The sequence below is a fragment of the Elaeis guineensis genome, chromosome 10, assembly GCF_000442705.2.
Source record: "Elaeis guineensis isolate ETL-2024a chromosome 10, EG11, whole genome shotgun sequence".
Taxonomy (NCBI): domain Eukaryota; kingdom Viridiplantae; phylum Streptophyta; class Magnoliopsida; order Arecales; family Arecaceae; genus Elaeis; species Elaeis guineensis.
This window is the reverse complement of record NC_026002.2, coordinates 26,897,427-26,921,144: the sequence shown is the minus strand read 5'-3', so window position 1 is coordinate 26,921,144 and position 23,718 is coordinate 26,897,427. Positions and strand designations below refer to the sequence as shown.

The following is a 23,718-nucleotide window of genomic DNA, read 5'->3' as shown; positions in this document are numbered from 1 at the left end:
CAAATTTTTTCTTCATTGGCAATTTTCAAATTTAGCCTCGCTAGGAAGGTGAATAGAAATGTTGAAGGATAGATCATATTGAAATAGAATAAATCTGACCTGTGCATTGGTAAAAGCCGACAAGAATGATGAAGAGAAAGTGTCTGTTCACTGTTAGTTACAGTGTGGTTTTGATTTTCCATTTAAGGATAAAATTCTATAAAATTAGCTCGGGCATATGTCTCAGGGGTGTGCAAAAAACCAATCTAACCGTAAATCTAATCCAAACTAGTCTTTTTTTGATTTGGTTTATACCGATTAAATTCAGTTTGATTGTAGTTTGAGAAAGTATAGAATCAAAAAAAATTGACTCTCATCTCCATTTGAGTTTTCCAAAAACTAAATCAAACCAAATTGAATTCTTCGAATTAGACTCTCTCTCTCTCTCTCTCTCTATATATATATATATATAATTCGTTAAACCAACTGAACCGAATTTTTTGAATTAATTTTAAACAGTTTTTGTAGATGATTAGTTTGATTTTAGTTTTGATTTTAAGAAGCTAATTTAAATCGATTTGATTTTAAATTTAGCTCTAAATTGACCGAATCCCACCATGCGCACCCCTAATATGCAGGCACCCATTCTTCATCCAATGAGCAACGCATTGTGCGCTGCTGCTCCACACCTCCAAATACCCAACATAAAAAGTTCGAATTAGATTGTTTTGATAGGATCGTCCATTTACCACCGATTTCATCATGTCTAACATAAACAGATATTTGGAATCAATTCCTGCCCAGAATAATCGAACCAACTTTCTGCGACCATAACTGATCTCTCGATTTTGATCCCATGCAGATTTGATGAGTGTACAAAAGGATTTCTCGTTGTAACAACACCTGGTGCATTTCTAGGAAATCATGCTGGTCCGAAATGAAGGGAACACAGCAAGCATTGAATTAACACCAAATTAAAGAAGATTACTCAAAAATTTTGCCACCTTGAAGCCTATATAAATGAGCTGAAAACTGCGCAAGGTGTTAACCTACAGTATCACAGAGGACAACATGCTCCCTCAAATGCATCACTGCCTCTTCTTCTTATCTTTTTTCCTCTTCTCCTTTTTCTTCTTTTTCTTTTGCCTGATCAGCTTCTGGTAGATCATCCTGAACCTGATTCTCCATAGCAGCTTCGGTTTTCTTCTTCTTCTTCGCTGGTTCTTCTGCTGCTTCTACAGCAACATGATCGTTATTTTCAAACATGCTGCTCTCTATCTCAACTTTCTTTTTCTTCTTCTTCTGTTTCTCCTTTTTCTCTTCGTCATCCCCTTCTTGGACAGGAGCCTCCCCAGCAGATGTTGGTTCTACTTCCTCATGCTTCCTCTTCTTTGAAGGTGCTCCTTCCTGCTCACCAGATGGCTCAGTTGTTTCTAAAAGCTACTCAAGCAAGAAAAGATTTGTCCAAGTAAATGAGGCACACCTTTGCAGCAGTAATCAAAGATCCAGCACCTTTCTTTCTGTCTTTGCCGTAAACTTCGATTTTGGTCTTGCCTTTTGATGACCCAGCAGAACGACCCAGTTCTCTTCCCCCTCAAGAGCCCTTAAGCAGGTTTCAAGCTATTCAAGTGTACATGGATGCAAGTGTTTTCAAGTATATTACGGATACACATAAAAATAGTAGCATAGTCTCAAGCATAAATGCTTTGTCTTCGGAGCTCTAAAAAGTGCCTGAGTTTGAAATTGAGATTTATAAAGTGGGAATAAATAATAATAATAATATATTAAATGATACATACGCACAGCATATTTGGCCTATTATTTAATAGGCATTGAAAGGTCAAGGTTCAGCTAACACCAATACAGCCCCAGGCCTCCAGAGTACTTGTGCTTACAACCACCAAAAAAATCCACCAAGAGAGCCCCACTTTCAATAAGTCTTGCATGCCTTCCTTATTTTTATTGTTACTGAAATATATGTTATGAATCATGACTCTAAAGAGTATCCATTCTTGTTTGTCCCGGTGCTTGTCGCGATACATAATCTGAACGCTTACGAAGAATGAGCATGAGTTGTCTCATGCACGACTAAACCAGGCGAGCATCTCCGTCGATATAAAAAAAATTGATATGAACAGTTTCACCACAAGTTAACTTGGTCAATATACCCGATGACCTCTCATTAATCATGCCTTTTCTGCTTGTCAATATCTTAAAGAATCCTTAAGTGCCTCAAATGGCTCCCCCCCCAAAAAAAAAGAGAAAATTCTAATTTCCTCATCTTTGTAATCTCAAATGTTATTGGCACTTGATCTCTAAACACTTTCCCTAATACCTTCCATGGTGATCACCTATATTTTCCCATACTTCCCTTTACCGCATGAACTTTACCTCCAAATTCAATGCTCTATCTAGTGGAATCCTACACAAGAAGAAACAATAACTTGGGGGTACCATTTCAGAATATGTACATAAACTGGGTAACTTTCCAACCTAACACAGATTCATCTTTCAACCAAAAAATGAATATATAAATAACAAGATACCAGTGACCAATTAAACTTTAAACACTGGACTTATGTTGAAGTTGTCAAGGTTCTATCCATTCAGAACACAGCTATGAAAAACTTTTTATTAGATCGGTGTCACTTATAATCTGAAAGTGAGAAATGTGATTTAGTTGTCCACCAAGTATAAAGATAACTCAAGAAAATGGATCACAATTCATGTATTCCTATTTGATCAGAAGTAACCTTGAACACCCAATAGCACTAATACCAAACTTCACCTGATACTCGAGGAAGGCATATAAACAACCCAAATAGAAAGTTTTTCACCCAAAAACTGATCATATTTGGCAAAGTGATAAATTTTGCCACAGTAGGGTCTTTGATGTTTTTGCGAAACCATTCTCATCCACATGGAACATTTGATCTTTCTTTAGACCTTACAATGGTTTAGATCTTGCATTTAGATTTAAATCATGTCCTCTTACAAACCAATCTTATAGGTGATGCATTTGTAGGACAGTCTAATGCCCACTTTGATAACCTATTCTTGGACTCATGCTGCTGGTTCAGTTTCATGCCTTATTCACTGAGCCAATAAGGAACAATTTCTTTCTAAGATATCCATAGAAGAGCCAGCAACATACAGATTTTCCACACCAAATGAACAAGAGTCAATATCTAAGGGGGTCTTCAATGATCCAGCCATCACAAACATCCAAGATCTTGTAAAAACTCCCCTAAATGTTTGATGTCCTTTTTCAATGAACCAAGAGATATTTCACATTCTCCTCTATTTTGTCTGCATTCAACAAGGAATACCTTCAATTGTATGAAATTACAAATTCATGGAGACAGCTCAAACAATTATCTGCAAAATATATGGGAATCTAGTCTCCAAATGATCAAGACACGAATGCACGTAAAATTTCTTCAGATTGGAGAGCTTCACAAGCATGAATAAAATAGCAATATTCTATTCTATCTTCGCACATCCTTGCCCATAGCTTTTCTACTTTAAAGTTCCCACCTTAATGCCAGATTAGGGTTATCCATTCTTATTATCCATAAAAGCATAAAAGAACAAAAAAAATGAAGTTTCTATTTTTATATTGAAAAATGTGATTTGCAACTTTACTTACATACTATAAAGCAATTTAATTTGGGGGCTGGTTGGCATGCTGCAGGTCTAGCAGGGGCTAGGCAAACCCACTTGTTTGGAGGCCTGCAACTACACCTGCTGCATAGGCTAACCCATAGTGCCCCCTGCAGGTGAGGACCAATTTGTTATGGGTCATCCAATGGCCAAATCACTCATGAGATAAGATGCAACACCCCCCCCCCCCCCCCAAAAAGAAAAAGAAGAAGAAGAAACTCTCCAACACACACTCTAACTACCCCACTTTCCAAACTCCTTTGGAAACCCTCGACCCCTTTATGTGCAACCGTTGGTTCCCCCTTGCCAGCACCACTACCCTCTCCTCATCGCTACCCCCTCTAGCATCCCACTCCTCCCTTGAGGATTGCTCCCCCTCTCCTCCTCCACCCCCATCCCACTTCTCCCCTTGTTAGCATCAAGCCACCGCTCCATAGGGGTGTAGAAAAAAACGGCAAACCCGATTTGAACTGGTCTCTTCAGTTCAATTTAGATTGAGTTTTTTCGTATTTGGTATAGTTTTAGTTTGAAATTTTTCTGAACCATAAAAATGGCTGAGTTTCAATTCAGATTCTTAAAAAACCCAACTTAAACCGAATCGACCCACACGTACAATACCCCTCCTAATGGCAACATTACCCAACTTAAACCACGCCCATCCTAGTCGAATACCCGCGCTCTCCTTAGTTTGCTTAGTGACAATTTCTTTTTAAAATAAGAAAGTTTCTCTGAATAGTCGATGTGGGACTAAATAGAAGCAAGTTAAACAATGCCATTTAATAGCCTTACATCTTACCCGTCTAATTGGATATCAACATCTCTCCATTATTCATTTATTCTCCATTATTCATTTGAACCATTGTTATAGATCCAAGGGTTATTATTATATCCTCTCACATCTCACATTAAGCCACTCTTCTCACATGATACGCTCTCTTTCATCTGTCATGTGGCATCAGTCACCATTTGCCATGTGTGTAGTTTTTTCCAGGCCATTTTTTTCTGAACCTTCCACGCGGCGAAGGGTGGTGTGACGAGATGGAGTGAGGTCAAGGAGGTGGGAGAGGAGGGGGGGTGCAACGGAGGGTGGCGTGGGCGAGATGAAGTTTTTTTTTTGCTTTGAACTTTCCGCACGGTAGAGGCTGGCGTGGGTGAGATGAAGGTCTAGGAGGTGGGGGAGGAGGGGGGGTGCGACGAAGGGTAGCGTGGGTGAGATGAGAAGGCATAATCGAGGTTGGTAGGGTGGGTACCCAACGGAGGGTGGCGCAGTAGAGGCTGGCGCAGGTGAGATAGCGGAGGATGGTGTAGGCGAGATGGAGGGAATGGTTAGGGCATGAGAATGGGTCGAAGAGGCGGGGAAGAGCAGGCATTCTAATGTTGACTGATGGCATGTAAATCCGTATACATGTTTCGATCTGTAAGATCGATCACCATCTCTTACCCCAAGCTGCAGGTCAGTCCGAGTCAATCGCCCTCTTAAATAAGGTTTTCTTGGGAGTTGAGTAATGCGATTTTCTTGATATGTTTTGATGGCATCAGGATAAGAAAAGAGATTTATGACGGTTGGTACTTTATTATTATTATTATTATTATTATTATTATATTTTTATTAAATATTAATAATATATATTATTTAAAAAATAAAAATATATAATTAATAAAAAAATAATATTTGTAACTTATACATTTTTTAAATAAAAAAAAAGTAACCTACACATTGCATGGGTTATTTGCTAGTTTAAAATAATATCAATCAAAATAAGATATTATTGGATTAGCTGATATATTATTCTTTTATTCTAGATTAAAGTAGATTACAAGAAAATAAAAACAAATTAAAAGTATATAGCTAAATGCAAAATAAGATTAAAGAAAATAAATTAATTAATACGTTAAAGAATGACAAAATGAATTGCTTGCAAAATACTAAAAGTATAATAAAATAAAATATAAAATATAGAACAAACATAAAAAATGTAATCATACAATGTAAATCTAATAAATAGCATAAATTAAAAATTAAAAATAAATTAAATAAGATAAAATAAAATAAAGATATTAGAGAATTGATATGATAACCAAAATAAAGTTCAAAAACCATAAAAAAATAATGGATCAATTAGTAAATGATATAATTTACTAGATGTAAAAAAATATAAAAATGTAAAATATAAATAGACTTGATAATAAAATCATAAAAGTATACGCGTGGTTAATAAAATTAATAAACAAAAAAATCAATAAATTGTGAAGATAATAATGAACATGGAAATATAAGACAGTATATATAAAATTAAATATAGAATAAATATTTAAATAGATAGAGGAGAGGATGTAGCACTCGAAAAGGCAGGTAGGGGGGCTTATCGCGGGTGGAGAGGGAGGAGAGTAGAGAAGTGTGTATGTGTGTGTGTGTGAGAGAGAGAGAGAGAGAGAGAGATGAGGGCAGGGGATATTGAGGAGGGTGTTGAAGAAAAATAAGGGAAGGGATGGTCGGAGGGTGATAAAGAGCGTGGGGAGGACTTGCATTAACTCAGATGATTAGTTTTGGAAATTTTTCTATTGAGAGAATTTAATTCAATTAGATATAAAATCTAATTTGAAAAAGAGGAGAGAGAGGGCATACGTGTATTAAATACAAAAGAGACTAATCAATATATAGTCTCAACAGAATAAAATGAGAGATGGAATAAAAAAAAATATTCTTTTAATTTTATTTATGGTATAGATTTTTGAAATAAAGAAATAAAGTAGTAGATGAGCCAACCTCTACTTATGATGTTCTTTGATAGCTGAAAATTTTCAATTTGTTGTTTATGGTATAGATTTTTGAAATAAAGAAATAAAATAGTAGATGAGCCAAACTCTGCTTATCATGTTCTTTGATAGCTGAAAATTTTTAATTTGTTAATTGCAATCATTGTGATAATCCGGCCCAATTGGGCCCAAAACCAGCTCACAAAGCCCACTAGAAAAAAAAAAAAAAAAAAAACAGAGCAGAGAGGAAGACTCCCGATCGGAGTCTTCTTCTTCCCCGTTTTCGATCAAAAATCGGAGTCCTAGGGCCATTAAAAGACCCTAGGACGAGCTCTATAAGAATCCCCCTCCTCCCCTCTAAGTGTAGAGCCATCATTCACCGACGATCGCCGGAGTTTTTCTCCGATTTTTCCGTTTGAAGCCGCGGCCCCTCGACCTGTGCTCGCCGTGATTTCACGCCGGTGGGGGTCACCGGAGGTTGTGGTAAGGTCTCCCTCCTCTCCCTCTCTTCTCTCCCTTCTTTCCCGTACCTGTGAGCACGATGGCCGACGATGGGTGTCGCCGGATTTAGTTGGAAAAGGAAACCCCCCGTTCACGCCGCCTCTTTCCTTTGATTTTCCGGCGCCGACGGTCACGCCGACCGCCGGCTCTGGCCTCTCCGAATCCGGGAGAGTCGGCCGTTGCCGCCGGCCACCACCGGGCACGATATGGCCGTGATCGGCCGGTCAAGGCACGGGGACCTCTGGTCCCCTGTTTCGGCCCAATGAAAGCCCGGGAAGATGAAGAGAAGAAAAGAAAAAGGAAAAAGAAAAAGAAAAGCAAAGAAAATGCAAAATAAAAAAATAAAATAAAAAAATAATAAATAAGAAAAGTGAAAAATTCCCTCTCTTCCCTCTTTCTCCCTCTTTCTCTCTCTATTGTCTCTCTCTAAAAAGAAAAAGAAAAAAAAAAAGAAAAGAAAGATATTAAAAAAAATACATGTGAGAGAAAGTTTTTCTCATCTCTCTCTTAAGTCTTTCTCTCTCTAGAATTGGACTTTCTCTCTCTACTTTCTCTCTTCATTTTCTCTCTCTAGATTTTCTTCCTATTTTCTCTCTCTAGACCTTTCTCTCTCATTATGGATTTTGTCTCTCTAAGGTCATTTTCTCTCTCTGATTGCATCACAGACCCTAGGAGAAACTTGAGATGAAAATATGATGATCTGAGGCTGCTCCGAAATTCGTGCAGTAGATTAGATCCTGATCCGATCCTTCTTCGAAATTGATAACATCGATCATGATTAATCCATATTAAGTCACCCTGATATGACCTCTGATGATCTCAATCATGATTGCCACTTTTGAAAGATACGAAGATTCTCTCTTCACTTTCTCTCTCTACTTTCTCTCTCATGATCGACTTTCTCTCTCTAAAAAAAGATCTATGAATCCTGTATCAAGTCATGCCTTCATCCTTTAGAAGCTTATATTGACTCTAACAAGATGATCTGAAGTTGCTTTGATATCCGTGCTGTATGTCAACCTCATCTGATCGTATCAAAGATCTTTCAAATTTATTATTAAAGAACCCTATTGATTGATCTTGACTTTAATTCGATCTGTGCCTCACGATTTCTTGATCAAGTCACTTAAATTTGACCCTCAGATCAGAGACCCTGAATTGCCCTGGTATCTGGATGGACCGACACATCCGGACAACAGTCCTCTTTCCTTATGATTTAATCTTATTATATTTATGGAATAGAAATTGATGATGATTTGATATTTTAAATAGGATTAGCTGATTCTTTTAACGAAGTCTGAAGATCTAAGATGAACGATGTAAGTGGATCTTATGCTCCTTATTTATTTTTTAAATGATCATACTTTTATGAAAAGAATTGCTATTGATGAAATCATAATTTTTCATAAAATAAGGATCGGCATATGTGATATGAAAAAGCATGTTTTATTATGAGCATTGATTTCATGAATATGTCTTATGAAAATAGCATGATTATGAAGCATGAATTTCATTATTTTTCCATCTATGTATATGTATGCTTTAAGAAAAAGATATAATGATTTCAAAGGCTCTCAGATGGCTATGAATGAATCCCTTCGGGAAGGTCGACATCCGGAGCTAGCATCCACACGAAACATGGCCCTGTCAGCGGGTATAAAGTTGACACATAATTTAAGAACTCTGTCGATTAAGAAACATGGCCCTGTCACGGGTATAATAGTGACCTTAGCACGAATATCTGTGAGCAATGTTTTGAAACATGACATGAATACATGATGAAAATGATTTACGATTCATGGTTGTGAAATATACATGATTTATGCATGCATGATGAGTTTATAACTTGTTTTGTTATATTCTCTATGAAATGCTTTATTTTGTATTATCAGTTATTTTTTTTAAATATTGCATTATCATGAAAAACTTATGCTTGATCCGATAAGGAAGCGGAAGTCTACTTACTGAGCTAGTGTAGCTCATATTCTTTTTGTTTTCTTTTTGAACAGAGAAATAATGTTAGAATCGGCAAAAAGAATCCAAGCTTGAAGATCGGCATAGTAAGCTGAAAAATTTGACAATAGAAGTTTAATTTATTTTATAATCATGGATTTGTAGTTATTCATAAATGTTGAGATTCGGGTTAGTACTTACTTTTGGATTTAGATGCTTTGAACCCATATTGGTTCGATTATTTGATAAATAATAGAATTGAATCTTTTTATTTGACAGATTTTAGATGATTATGATGGATTGGCTTCGTGTTATCGTGGGCTCCATCTCTCGATAGCATGGCCGTATTATGTCCCGAATTTGGGACGTGACAATCATACGTCCTTTTCTCTTATATCCATTGAACACTCCGACTATCCAACTAAAAATGAGATGTTACTCTAAAAGCAACATGCAATAGAGCCACCTCATTGTCATTATATACGATACATTTATACTATTGATAAGTTTGGACTCACACCTAATATGATAGGGTGGTTTGTTTCGGGAGAAAATGAGGAGGATGGAATGTGAGAAGGATATATCTCTTGCTATTAAGTGATTATTAATGATCATGTAGAATGCAAGAGGATTTGAATCCCACACACATGTAGAATGAGACAAGGATAGGAAATCGACAGGGCATACTCATAATAAATGATATTTTGAATTCAAGGTTTTCGAGAAGGATTTGAATTCCATGCAAGCATGGAATTTGAGAAGGATAGAAATTTGATTGGGCATTCTTGTAGATTGGACCTATGGCAGGCAAATAACATAAAATTCCAGGGCGTTTTTTTACTACATATCAAAGATTTAAAACATGAACACTTAAACAACCATGAGCAAGGCTGAGATCTGATGCCTTTACGTAAGAACATAGGTGAAGAGTCTTCATACAAAATATTCAACTTGTATAAATGATTGCAACTAGTGTTTTTTCGAGTCTAGGTTGGTTCTAGATCATATCAACCAAGCACATCCATAATGTCTATTTTCTATTGGAATGAACAAAATATGTAAAATTTAAGGTTAACTAGCCAAACATAGGTTGAAGACTCTTGATACAAAACACTTTTGAGTCTTACAAATCATTGTCACTATTGATTTTTCTAATGTCGGTGAGTTCTCAATCATATTAGCCAAATATATCCATAATTTTTATCTATTATTAAAAGAAATAAAGTATGAAAACTTCAAGTTTAACTTATCCTATTATCAGTACAGGGTCATCTTTGTGTTGCTGGTCCACAAGATATTTTGTTAGCCACTTCTGGTTAACGTATTGCATCATTAATATGAGCGTCCATATGATGAATGGAGAGCTCAAAACAAATATAATAGATATTACCATAATTTTTGTCCGTGATCTCCTGACAGCAAACTTAACCATTGACATGAAAATGCAACAATTATGAAAAAACCTAATTTCCTTGAACACCTTTGGAAACTTTTGAAGTGAGCATAGCAGTCAATAAACATCCCTCCACCTTAACTCATACATATTTTCCTTTATTCCACCAACTTTGTGAAATCCATTATGTGGATTTGAGAACAGGATAGGCCCACTCAGCATGTATCAAATCACTAAGGAGGTGCATAGCATTAATTTAAGATGAAGGCCCATTATTTGGTGCACTTGATAGAGGTTGTTCATTGTAAAATTAAAGCATCATGTGATGAGATCAAGACTATCAATTAAACACTTTTTTCATTTAATTAATTCAGCCCACTGGATGTGATTTGATCACAATCATCTATAATGCTTCAAGACATACCAAATTATAGATAGAAGAAAAAAAAAAAAAAGGAATGATATTCAAAAGACCAAAGTCTGCATATATGTATATGTTTGCCAAATCATAGCCATATATCAAAACCTGTTTCCACTAGGATTGGTCATTGGAATCCTGTGTATTACTTCAAATATTCTTGCTTCCCAACCAAATACGCATATTGCATGCCACAAGACCACATCCATCCGTATAATCAATCATGCAAATAGCATTCCAAAATGCAAGTGTAGCCAAGGAAGTCACGGGGTGGCTTGCAAAAAGGCAGTCACACAGCAGACCAGAAATAAACATATCTAATATCTTCTCAAAATCCACATAGACGAATTCTATCCACACTCTGTAACTAATGAAAAGCTTGGGTGATCATACTTAAAACTTATCACCTTAATTCTAAGATAGTCCATTTTGGGTGGTCATCAAGTGAAACACAAAGTAGAATAAAATCATCTTGGGAGGTTCTGAAACAGATGAACCAAATTTCAAGCTCAACAATCCTCTCAAGTCTAAACAATCATTTTTGACTAAATTATAACCAACCTTCTTGGTGACAAAAAGCCTTGGGCTGATCTCTTTCTTAACCACAAAAGATAATTTTGATACATTCTAAATGGATTTGCTTCATTTATTTTCTTAATTCTACCAGTGAAATTGAATGCAATGAGCTCACAGATCGGTAGCACAACTTCATAACATTCCCACAGACCTACCTATCTATTAAAAAGTTCATGCAGAGGCAAAACAAACACCCAACAAAAATGGGGTATGCCTACAAAGTCAAGCTAAACAATCCAAAATTGTCGCTTATATTTGTAGCTTACCAAATTCTGAATTCACTGCTGAGATGCCTTCTGGCTCCTGGCTGCCTATTTGGCTTGAGTCAGGTGTCCTTGATGGTGGGGCCGAACAAACTGGTACGACAGACCTGACACAAACAGCTGGTGCCATTAAACTGGCACGAGCCCTCGTGGTGGGATTCACTGCTCCAGGCCTTGCTGAAAACACAGGAACAGCAGTTCTGATTGTCACCGGGGCAGCCAGTGATGGGACTCGAGGTCTAAATGCTTCAGCTTTGGGACCTGATGAATGTATTGGAACTGCAGTTGTTGTCGTCGCTGCCATAGGACGACTAAATCCCCTGGGCAGACTGGAAGAACTTGATGATGGATGATGGACTCCACGGACAGACTGGATAGGGTTGAAGGAATTTATATCCTGTTGCAAATTTGGAGGATGGTTTGGGGTTGATGGCCCTGGCCAAATTGACACCCCATGCACCCATTCAAATGGTTTCTTTTGGCTTCTCTCCACCCGCTGACATTCCTGAATCTTTATACGATCCACTGATGCATTAGAAGTATGCATGACTGGCTTGAAACCAGGAGCATTATTGGTTTCTCTCTCAGGTGATACTTCTGTGCTGCCATGTGAACTATTTTGTTCTTTATCTTCAGGTGGCTCCTGAACTTTTGGCACAGGACCACCATCATCCAGTGGAAGATTGGAATCTGAAATATCAAATGAAGAGAATACTGCTGATTCCAGTGGGAGATTGAGCCATTCCTTCCCTTCCCCTCGGTTTTGTTCCTCGCGTATCTCTTGTATGGTCGCCTGGGATCGACTTATGCGTGGATGAGATACAGAATAGTCTGAGAAGTACACCGGAAGGACGGGAGCCGAATCCATGAAGCAAGGGATAGAACTAACAGATTCTAGCTCAACTGATGGGAAGAATCGTTGATGAGTTGGCTGGTATACGGACCGCAGAATTGGGAAAAATCTAGAATTGATGGGATGCTGGGGAGCTGGTAGTGTCAACAAGTGAGTCTGTTGTTGAGATGCTTGTGCTTGCTGCCACATTTGGTACATTGCTGCTCCTTGTGAGAAACTCGGGTATGTCCAACCCTGAAAAGGCATGGGATAGAAAGATACATTGGCTGCTTGATGCATATCTTTTCGAATAGGAGCTGGCCTCTGCCGATAACACTGACAGTCATTTTGAGAAGTAAATTTGTTTCCTTCTGACCGATCCAAACTTGCGAGAGCACGAGCAATAGTGACTTGTTCTCGTTCGCCATTGCCCTCATGTTCCAATGGTGATGATGATGATGAAGAGCCTAAATGAGGCACTGCAAAGTAGAATTGAAAAATAAAAACAAGCGACTGAAATAAGCATTAGCATTATTCTTATATGATTGGTGGACTATTACACATGGAAGGGTCAAATTTATAATAAGGCGAATTTATCACGTCACTATTGCATGTAAAACCGCTATTTGCGGTCTGTTGCCCAACTATCCGCCAGAACATATTCCCATATTCCAAACCCTCACAGGATTCTTGTAATTATCCAAGCAAAGAAGAACGAATATTTATAGGACTGTAGCTAAGCATGTATTGCCAATTCAAAACCATTATGGAGGTTGAATTTATCCCTTCAAAATTTGCAGCTGAATCATTCCATACATTACTTTTGGAGATTCTATTATCTTTTTCAGGCTAGCTGAGACCCATTTTAGCTTTGAGTTGTTGTTGGAATCCTGCTACTTCACATGTTATTATCCTCCATTCAAGCATGTGATTACCGTACAGGAGTAGAGTTTAGCATATGCAATGCTTAAGGCAAATGTATGGAAGAAGAGCCTATCCTAGAGATATCCCACTTTTATTTGCACAAGATTTTAGTCATTGTATAAGAAGTTTTAGTTTGCTGAAAAGAGAGATGCAGGTTGCGAGGCTTGATTTTGGTGGCATAAAAGAAGTGAGACTGTGAGAGAATGACTCCTTTGGACGTGGGTTGCAGCTTAGTCATGATGGAATGATGGGAGAAGTCCTGATTCCATGTAGCCACACATATATCATTTGATGGGTTGCAACCAGCAGACCATATCAAGATTTGCAGCTTTTAATTGAATTGAAGGGAGAAAACCAAACAACATAGAGATGGACACACAGATGACCAGGAGCCTCATGCATGCAGCCACTCAAAGCTTTTAAGTTTTATCGTAAAATTAATATAAATTTTGTTGATTTGTGCCACAAAAATGATTAAATACAGCTACGACAGAAAATGGATCTTGGTCCAAGGTTTCAAAAAAGATGGTGGAGATACAGGTCGCATCCCCCTATACATAGGATAATAGTCATACCGAAGTGAGCATGCTACAGGAAATGGGTGTAAGACAGGGTCCATTTGAAGATTCTACAAGAACCAAAATAATGTATCAATAAATAGTACAGAAAACATCCCAATATTGTAATACATACAAAAAAACCTAATTTTTAACATTCTCTCTGAAAACAACCCCGAACACATAGTAGATCATATGTCAAGAATCCATTGCAAAAATTAAGGACATGTAGCATGTAGTAGATAAGCTGATGGGCAAGCAGGAATGCCAGTAAGGTAGGACAAGAACCATGGAATAGCCAACACCGTGTAAATGGCGAGTTTTGGCGTTGAGCATACAAGATGAGATGAGAAGATACTTGAGAATGCACACCAACCTAAAGGGGTCGAGACTACAGTAATGAAGATGAGTCATTGACATACTGAAATGAAGCTGTAATCACTGGTGATGAAATGAATCTATAGGCAAGCTGAGATACAACCGGGACAATGAAGAAGATGCTTAAATGGTAACCATGAAAACCACATGATAGTATCAAAGAAGAAGAACAAATTTGAGCTGCATTGCTAAGAGATTTACTAGGAGATTGATCTTTGCAATATTTAAATTACAAGCTAAAGCATCCATGTAAGATGGAAGCTAGAAGTGCTTGTTTAAAACCCTGACTTGCAGGGGGTGGGTTGGCTGGTGCAGTCAATGTTAGCAACTAGACTAGCATGGGAAGGCAAGGGGGAAGCTGGAAGAAAACACTAGGAATTGAAATTGAACACCATTGAGAGATGAACTAGAAGCAGTGCCAAAAGGCAAACATGGAGTCCGAAGGACAAATTCATCAAAGAGTGACAAACCACCAATGGATGCTAAGCGTACTAAAAAAGGTGGTCAGTCTCGATTCAAGCATTTTAACAAAACAACATTAACCAGATTCTCAGCATACAGTTTGATGTGCAAGAAGACAAGTAGAAAACCTACCTTGAAGCCATGTGAAAGCCAGGCCATAGCAGCAGTGGCTAGAAATGCAAGCTTGAAATACAATGTTGTGCTGAGGGAGGAGTGAGAAATTGAAGCAGCACTATGAAGCAAGACTGAAAAACAACATAATAACTAGATGAGCTTAGATACTACTAATACATGAATGAGAATAAAATTCTGGACCTTGCAACTTCTGTTAAATACGCTGGAAATGGGTGATCACATCGAAGTTCTTCTTTTGATTGGACTGCAAAAGATGAGTAATGGAAACAACTGTAGGTCTGGAAACTGGATAAATTGTGGTGCTCAAAAGTTCTTTGCAAACCTTTTACAATTTTTTATTCTACAGTACTCAAAAAAAAAAAAAAAAGATGCACAACTTTCAGAATACTTGAGCTGAGAACACCATCACTGGTTTTAGTGAGTAAAAAGCAAGAGAGAATGTTTAAAGGCACATTTTTTGCAACTATTATTGGCAGTTCACATTCTATTAACACATTGGTTACTCTATAAAACAGCTTTATGTGAATGGTGATGTCAAGACACCCAAAAATTTCACAAAATAACTCCAGGGTACAAGGTTCTGAAGGAATGAAAAAACAAAGGATAAAGTCTAGAAATAACTCAAACCAATAACTCAAGAAACCACAGACTCCAGAATATTGATGTCATCTAAAATGTCCATACACGTCACAGCATGATATGGTAAAACTTGCTATACACAATAACATCTTCGAGGAGTGAAACTACCAACCACAGCCCAACTTTTTCACAAGGCAAGAAAGATGATCAGATATCAACATTATTCAGACTAATTAACATTATTGAAATTAACTTTCACAAATTGTTGTTATTTACCTTTCGTATACCTTGGCAGACTCAGTTATTATGTGCACGACTATTCAGAGACACTTGAATGCTTAAGTGTCACAAGGAAGCAAAACTGTAACATGAGAAAGGAAAATTATCCTCACATTGCTTCAATGCAGACCAGGCAGCCATGGCAGCATTCTTTTGAGCCTGCTTCTTGGTCTTGGCAGCATCACCAGTGAAGCTCATTCCTGCAAGCTCGACTGTGCATGTGAAGACAGGTGTATAACCTGGTCCAGATCGAATAGTGGTGTAAACAGGCAATTTCAACCCAGCTCTATGAGCAGTTTCTTGAAGTAGATTCTTGTAAATACCAGTCTCATCCTGTAAGTAGAGCAACAAAATGAATAGCCCATCAACCACAAGTGAAATTTTCAAGCAGAAGCCTCATGGCATCATTACTCACATCAATGTTCCCATTATTTATCATTGCATAACTAAATATAGACCACTAGTTTTCCAAACAACCATTTGACACAATAAACACATGTGCACCACTGGAAGAAAGTAGGTCCTTCATGAAAAATGGTGTACAGAGGAACAACAACATTACAAATTTTGCTAGATGTCTGCTCCAGGGAATATCAATGAATATACAGCATATACGACCATCATCATTTTGACTGGCCCAGGAATTCAAAGCAAGCCAGCAAAACATGCTAAACATTGAGTATATTTGGCAACTTATTCTTCAAGTTAAAACCCATTCTCTGAGTGGTGGTTTTATCCCATCTTACTCAAGATGAGTCGTTGCACTGTTTTCTTTTCTTCCTTTCCTTTAATAATGATGTTGAATTAGCTTATGAAAAAACCAAGATAAAGCTATTGGGTAATTTGTTATTTAGTTTAAAAGTTCAAGATGCCTCGTATATAGCTAAAGGTCCACCAAAAAAAAGAGATTGTTCAAAGGAAAAGAAAAACCACCTTGCTAGCATTGATAGCCATTCATAATTCAATATTCCTCAAAAGGTTATAGTCAAGATTTTAAATCCCGTGGGACGAAGCTGTCCCGATTTTCTCATGGAATAGACGCACCACCATCTTGCCTTATCCCGATACTTGGGACAAGGGATGTCCTAAGACATCCTGATCGGAATGCTGGGACGATGGTAGGACAATCTTGTTCTGACATATGGGATGGTATCCGATCTTGGTGTCCCACGGGACATCCCATTGGGATCTGAATCCTTGGTTATAGCCCACAATTTACCAATAATTTAAAACAACATGGGTTAGTTACTCCAAAAACGTGCCATCTCACCCCACAAGTAATGAACCACATGAAAGACAACAGAAGGTTTGATTTGTGTGGTACCAATCTTATACTGAATACTTCAAGCCATTTGACTATCATCACAAAGGTTCAACAATATTTAAACCTTTCTACAAATTGAAAATGAATAAAGAAGCAAAACATTTTTTTATTTTTTAAAATGTTTTAGAATAATGCCTGCTTCACAGAGCTTTGGTCAATATGACATCTCAGGTTTTTTAATGTTGAGAAAGGGACAGGAAGATGTCATTGTTTAAGTATCAAGGTTTATTTTGTTGTGAGATGAATAATCAATTTGCAAGTAAAAGCCATCTTTTCAGCCTAAATGAACCTAATAGAATTCCTGAGGCCTACAAAGCAATCAACATGAAAGGGCTGCATTTCTTTGTCACGATGTAACCAATTGCTTTTTAGTAGCAAATTAGAATTGATCAATTTTTTTCAGTTATACCAGATATAGTTTTTGTCACTGATATGCATCTAAGGGAAATTTCTATAAATGTGAAATAATGCTATAAAAACTAGAGATGACATAAACTCTCACCAATCTATTGAAATCTGACAAGTACTTTCTTACCATATATCTTGTTAATTTTCATGGGCCCCCAAAATTCTTACGACAGAAATGTTCATCTTTGTGTCTAATAAACATCATAAGACCATCCCATTTCTTTCTTCCAAGCAATACCATATGACAATTTTTTTGCTTCACTGAAGACTCTATCTTCCATTTAAGCAACAGGATAATGTGCAAATGCATGCTTGTGCATCCACAAAAAATATCATAAATTTTTAAACAGAAGCATGAAAAGTGAGATTTTTTACCATCAGGATGTTCATATGGGCAGCTAAACATGTAAATGTAGCTAGGGACATCAGAAAATATCAACTGAGTAAACTGATAGTACAAATTTGAGGCTTTGTATGTTTGCAGATTCGAGAAAATATATTTGATCTTATTGACTAGTCAATATGGCGCAACAAGCATCTTTTCCTCAACACACGTGATTTCAGGCTTACCCATTACCAACAGCTGACAAGAAACTTCCAAAACAAGGTTATCATCTGACTTAACATTACTATCACATGAAGGATAATAGAGTAGATGCAATATGTGTTGCATTCAACATAAGAATAAGAAAAATCTGAGTTGCATCATGAATAATGCAATGACAGAAAATGCAACCATCCTCTTTTTATCTTAACCTGATCCCAGTCCTAACAGTCAACATAGCCTGATCATATTCCTAGCACAACCCAAAACCATCTAAGCATTTCCTAGATCTTTCCCATTATTTCACCAGCCGCTTAGGATCTTAATTGAGTTAACTGAACTTGAATCAGTCAAACTCTCGAGCCATCGAGCGTCTCTGAGCTCAAGACTAGTTGCTAAGCTGGCTACCTATGATCTATCAAGCACTGTAGTCAAAATCTGACCTGAAAATTTCAGAACTACCCCTTCCATGTTATTTAATCATCCCCCAAATTCTTGTACCAAAAACTAGTTCCCTTGATCAACCAGGAAAAATTGCAGTAAGATAAGTTAGCCAACTAGTGGCTTGTCCAAATAGGGAACCATAAGCATGAATTTTCATATGATAGCTACCGCATCATACCTACTCAAAGACATCACCCATAATTATGCAATGAAGATCTCGATAAAACTGAGCTTCTGATAGATATGCTAAAATGCTCATTCATCAGGCATATTCTAGCCTAACTTAGAGTCGATCTAGGTGAAATCCAGATCCAGGTGTCTAATCAATTTTAGAAACCAAGTTAGGTTCTATATATGCCCCACATATTTTCAATCTTTTTTTGTTAAAAAAAATCCACTTTTAGCTAAAGTCAAATCTCAAAACAAGTGCTGCTAATTCATATGTTAAATCAGATCTGATTTGGGCCAATCATCAACCAGGTTGCATCTAGGCCATATGCCATAGTAAAAGCCTAGCATGTTTTCATTTTGGACCTAAAAAGATCACCTAAAGATCAATAAAGTGTTCCCAAAGAAAGAACAACCAATGTCTTCTGAATGGAAGTCCAACCTTGACCTCCAGGTTACCAAGGTGGAAAACACCAAAATGGACATGGCAACAAAGCATCTTGATTGTAGATTTTATTATTAATACAGTGCATCTACATACATAAAGTGAATAGCATTCACTTAACCAGAATGTTTTTCTAGGTAATATGAGACAAAAAGAAATCGAGGCAAGTTTCAACAAAGTAAAGCACATTTTAATTCAGTTTGGGGATTTCATCCATCTTAACTATATCTTCTCTCCATAGTTTCTAGATTTTCATTACGCTGAAATTTTTTAACCTAAGGAAACAACATGTTCTATTCTACATGTACAATCAGGTTTTCACAAACAGAAAATGTCACGCCCCAAATCCAGGACATAATACGGCCATGCTACCGAGGGATGGGACCCACGATAACATAAAGCCAATCAATCATAATCAGCTAAAATTCAACAAATAAAAGATTCAATTCTATTATTCATCAAATAATTAATCCAATATTGATTCAGAGCATCTAAAATCCAAAAGCAAGTACAAACCCCAAATCTCAACATTTGTAAATAAGTAACTACAAATCCATGATCATAAAATAAATTAAACTTCCGCTACTAAATTTTCGAGCTTGCTACGCATATCCCCAAGTTTAAATCCTTCATCGATCTTAACATTATCTCTTTATAAAAGAAAAAAATAAAAAGAATATGAGCTACACTAGTCCAGTAAGTAGAACTGACGCTTCCTTATCGGATCAAACATAAGTTTTTCCATGATAATGCAATATTTAGAAAGTAACAGATATTACAAAAATAAATATTTCATAGAGCATATAATAAAATAAATTATAAACCCATCATGCATGCATAAATCATGTATATTTCACAATCATGAATCATAAATCATTCTTGTCATGTATTCGTGTCATGTTTCAAAATATTGTTCACAAATATTCGTGCTAAGGTCACTATTATACCCGTGACAGGGCCATGTTTCTTAATCGACAAAGTTCTTGTTTCGTGTGCCAACCTTATACCCATTGATGGGACTATGTTTCATATAGATGCTAACTCCAGATGTCGATCTTTCCGAAAATATTTGTTCATAACTATCTGAGAGCCTTTGAAATCCTTATATCTTTTTCTTAAAACATACATATATATAGATGAAAAAACAATAAAATTCATGCTTCATAATCATGCTATTTTCATAAGACATATTCATGAAATCAATGCTCATGATAAAACATACTTTTTTATATCACATATGCTGATCCTTATTTTATGAAAAATATATTTTCATCAATAAAAGGTCATTTACATAAAAATCATGAAGATTTAAAAATAAATAAGAAGCGTAAGATCCACTTACCTCGTTTATCTTAGATCTTCAGACTTTCTTAAATAAATCAGATAATCCTATTTAAAATATTAAATCATCATCAATTTCTATTCGATGAATATAATAAGATTAAATCATAAAGAAAGAGGATTGTTGACCGGACATGTCGGACCATCCAGATACCAGGGCAATTCAGGGTCTCCGAGCCGAGGTCAGATTTAAGTGACTTGATCAAGAAATCGTGGAGCACAGATCAGATCAAGATCAGTCAATAGGGTTCATTAATAATGGATTTGAAAGATACTTGATATGGCCAAATGAGGTTGACATACAGCATGGATATCAAAGCAGCTTCGGATCATCTTGTTGGAGTCAACATGAGTCCTTAGAAGATGAAGGCATGATTTGGTATAGGATTCATAGACCTTCTTAGAGAGAGAAAGTCAGTCATGAGAAAGAAAATAGAGAGAAAAAGTGAAGAAAGAATCTTCATATCCTTCAGAAGAGGCAATCATAATCGAGATTATCAGAGATCATATCAAAATTACTTAATATGAATTAACTATGATCAGATGCTATAAATTTCGAATAAGAATCAAGCTGGGATCCAACTTACTGCATGACTTTCGAAGCGATTCCAGGTCATCTTATTTTCATTTCAAGTTTGTCCTACGATCCGTGATGCAATTAGATAAAGAAAGAGAGAGAAAGGAGGAGAAAGAGAGAGGAGAGAGGAAAAATTATTTTCTCTTTTTTTCTTTTTTCTTTTCTTTTCTTTTTCTTTTCTTCTTCTTTCTTTTCTTTTCTTCTTTCTCTTCCTGGCCGAACAGAGGGACACGAGGGGGAGAACTTGGTGGCTTGTGCTCCGATGAGGTGCGGCGGCACAGTCAGAGGTTCGACGGTGGCGGCCGATGGCGGTGGGGCAAGAGATGGCCGGCGGTGAGGTTCGACCGGCGAGAAAATTAGAAAAATCGAAAAAACAAGGGACCGCCTCCTTTTCTTGAATTTCTCCGATCATTGGCCGATCACTGACGGCTATGACCTTCGGAGGAGATAGGTAGAGAGATGGGACTCCAAACCTAGGGGTGTGGCACCATGGATGGCAGTGCTGGTGGCCAGAAAAGGGAGGAAAATGGCTCGATCGAACAGAGCAAAACATGATCTTGGCTTTTTATGGATTTTCCGACGAACCCAACGACTAGCGAGGGTGCACGAAGGCACGGGAAGGAGGAGAAGGAAGAGAGGAAGGAGGGCAGGGGCTTACCTTCAACTCCAATGAGATCTCCGACGAGAATTTGAGGCAAACACGAAGATAGTATCAGCAGCTTCAACGGAAAAATTCGAGAGAAAGAAAAGGGAGAACTCGATGCTTGTCATGGCCGGCTATGGAGGAGGAAGGGAGGATTTTATAGAGCTCTTTCTAGGGTTCTTAGTTGCCTTAGGAGTCCTTGTTCTAGTCGGGCAAGAGGAGGAAGAAGAAGACTCCCATTGGGAGTCTTCGTTCAAATTTTTTTTTTCTATGGGCTTTGATGGGCCAACTTGGGGTGGGCTTGATTTTTTTTAAGAATAGGATATTACAGAAAAAGCCCGAATCTGGAGACTAAGGACTCACCATGCATCTAGGTCACCTTTTAAAAGATGATAGAAAGTATATACAGGAACTAACAAGGAAATCTCAAGACTCTCCTCTCCTAAGCCTAGAATGAAGGTATATAGTGTATGATTTGCTTCATCCACACTCATGTCAACCAATGAGAAAAGGAAGCAGGGTGTTGGTGAAAGGTTCATAATAAATGGTCATCAAAGAAAAGCACCATTGATTTGCATGACATAAGAAATTAGCGGAACTTGATGCTAATGCCTCCTGTTGTTCCCTCAATGCAAACAGATTACTTAGCTTCTCCTATACATGAACCAACCTTGCCTTGGTAAATTCTGGAATATATTAAAAAAAAAAAAAACAAAGGCATACCAACACATTCAATGTTGCAAAAGATGGATAAGGTCTCATGTGTACCAGAACTTTTGCAGCAAGCGACCTAGAAGGGCCCCTCTTCGAAAGCATATTCAGAGCTACCTCAGCTGCAGCATGCTCTGCTTGCCTCAGTGTGGAACAGAAGCTCGGGCTCTCAAAAATCTCTCCATTAAAATTAACTGTCGCCTTGAACCTTGGAGCATGATCCGGCCCCTCCCGTATACACACATAAGATGGTAAGTTGAAACAGCTTCTCTGAGCAAGTTCCTGCAACTGGTTCTTATACATGCCTGCACCCAATACGCAACAACAAACACCCATAATGTAAATAGTTACCTAAAACTAAACTCATGTAATAAGAGAAAAAATTATAGTCATTTCATCAACATATTGTGAAGCACACAAAAGTAACAAGTGGGCACTACTAAAATTTATTAGTACAGGATAAAAATAGCAGACAGAAATGAAAATTTCTGAGGGGGGGAAGCCAAATTTAAGAAGGGGCAAACAGGCCTTTAAATCTGTTTCTTATGCGTTAAAGAAACTTTAAGGGTTTACAGTTCCTCATGAGACTTCATAAAAAGCTCTGGATAAAGCAATGCAAAGGGAACATGGAGTGAACTCCCGCCTCAGGAAAAACAGCCCCATCAATGAAGTTCACAAAAAGATGCCTTTTTTAGAATTTTAACAATAAAAAACGAAAAGAAGAAGCAACTCGAACAAAATCTCATCGATCATCCAAACCCGAATCCCTCCGAGTTCACAAAAAAAAAAAAAAAAAAAAAAAAAAAATCCAAATCCAGCATTCCCAACCTTACAAATCCAAAATTTTCATTAAAAAAAAAGCATCTTTAAATCAAAGAACCCATCAAGAGATCTCCCGGCACACCGAAACAATCCAGCGACCCCTCATATCAGAATCCGAAGAAGAATAAGGAGAGCAGCAAGGGAAAGGGGAAATGGGACGTGACCTCAATACCAGCCGGCGGATTTCCTCTTGGGAGCTACCAGAAGATCGCCGTTTAGGATTAGAGAATTGAGAGGGGGCCAAGAACGAGTTCGATGGGAAGCAACAGCGGCAAGTGTTGGGCCTCTCTCTTGCGGGGGCGTCCAGTTGCTAACTCTGGCACTAATGATAGAAGGAGGTAGGCTTTGCCTTCTCTACCATTTTCTCTCCCCAAAGCTCATTAGTACAGACCTTGAAATTAGGTTTCTAAAATTTGGATCGAAAAAAAAAAAAATGCAAAAGGTGATGATTGTAATTTCACCTGTAGATAACCTCGCTGGATTTGGTAGTTGCAAGGAGGATATTTTAGTCCACTGGCTTCGTTGGATGCAAGTTCAAATTTTGAGGAGTCGTAATTAATTTTGACTGGAGTTTGGCAAGGGACAAGCATGGTGCATGTGAGAGATTAGTGGGAATGGTTTCCCATTATAATTTAAAACTAT

General features: G+C 37.4%; 1 protein-coding gene across 1 annotated transcript; it reads right to left on the bottom strand.

The window, feature by feature from the left end:
* Positions 1-11,226: 11,226 nt before the first annotated feature.
* On the bottom strand, positions 11,227-23,472 carry LOC105059953 (double-stranded RNA-binding protein 2). The gene is made up of 4 exons (XM_010943496.3): positions 23,241-23,472; positions 22,312-22,559; positions 15,763-15,982; positions 11,227-12,814 (listed from the first exon to the last, which is right to left on the bottom strand). The coding sequence occupies exons 2-4, from the start codon at positions 22,555-22,557 to the stop codon at positions 11,490-11,492; spliced, it is 1,791 nt and encodes a 596-aa protein (XP_010941798.1). The 5' UTR covers positions 22,558-22,559; positions 23,241-23,472; the 3' UTR covers positions 11,227-11,489.
* Between the last annotated feature and the right edge of the window lie 246 nt (positions 23,473-23,718).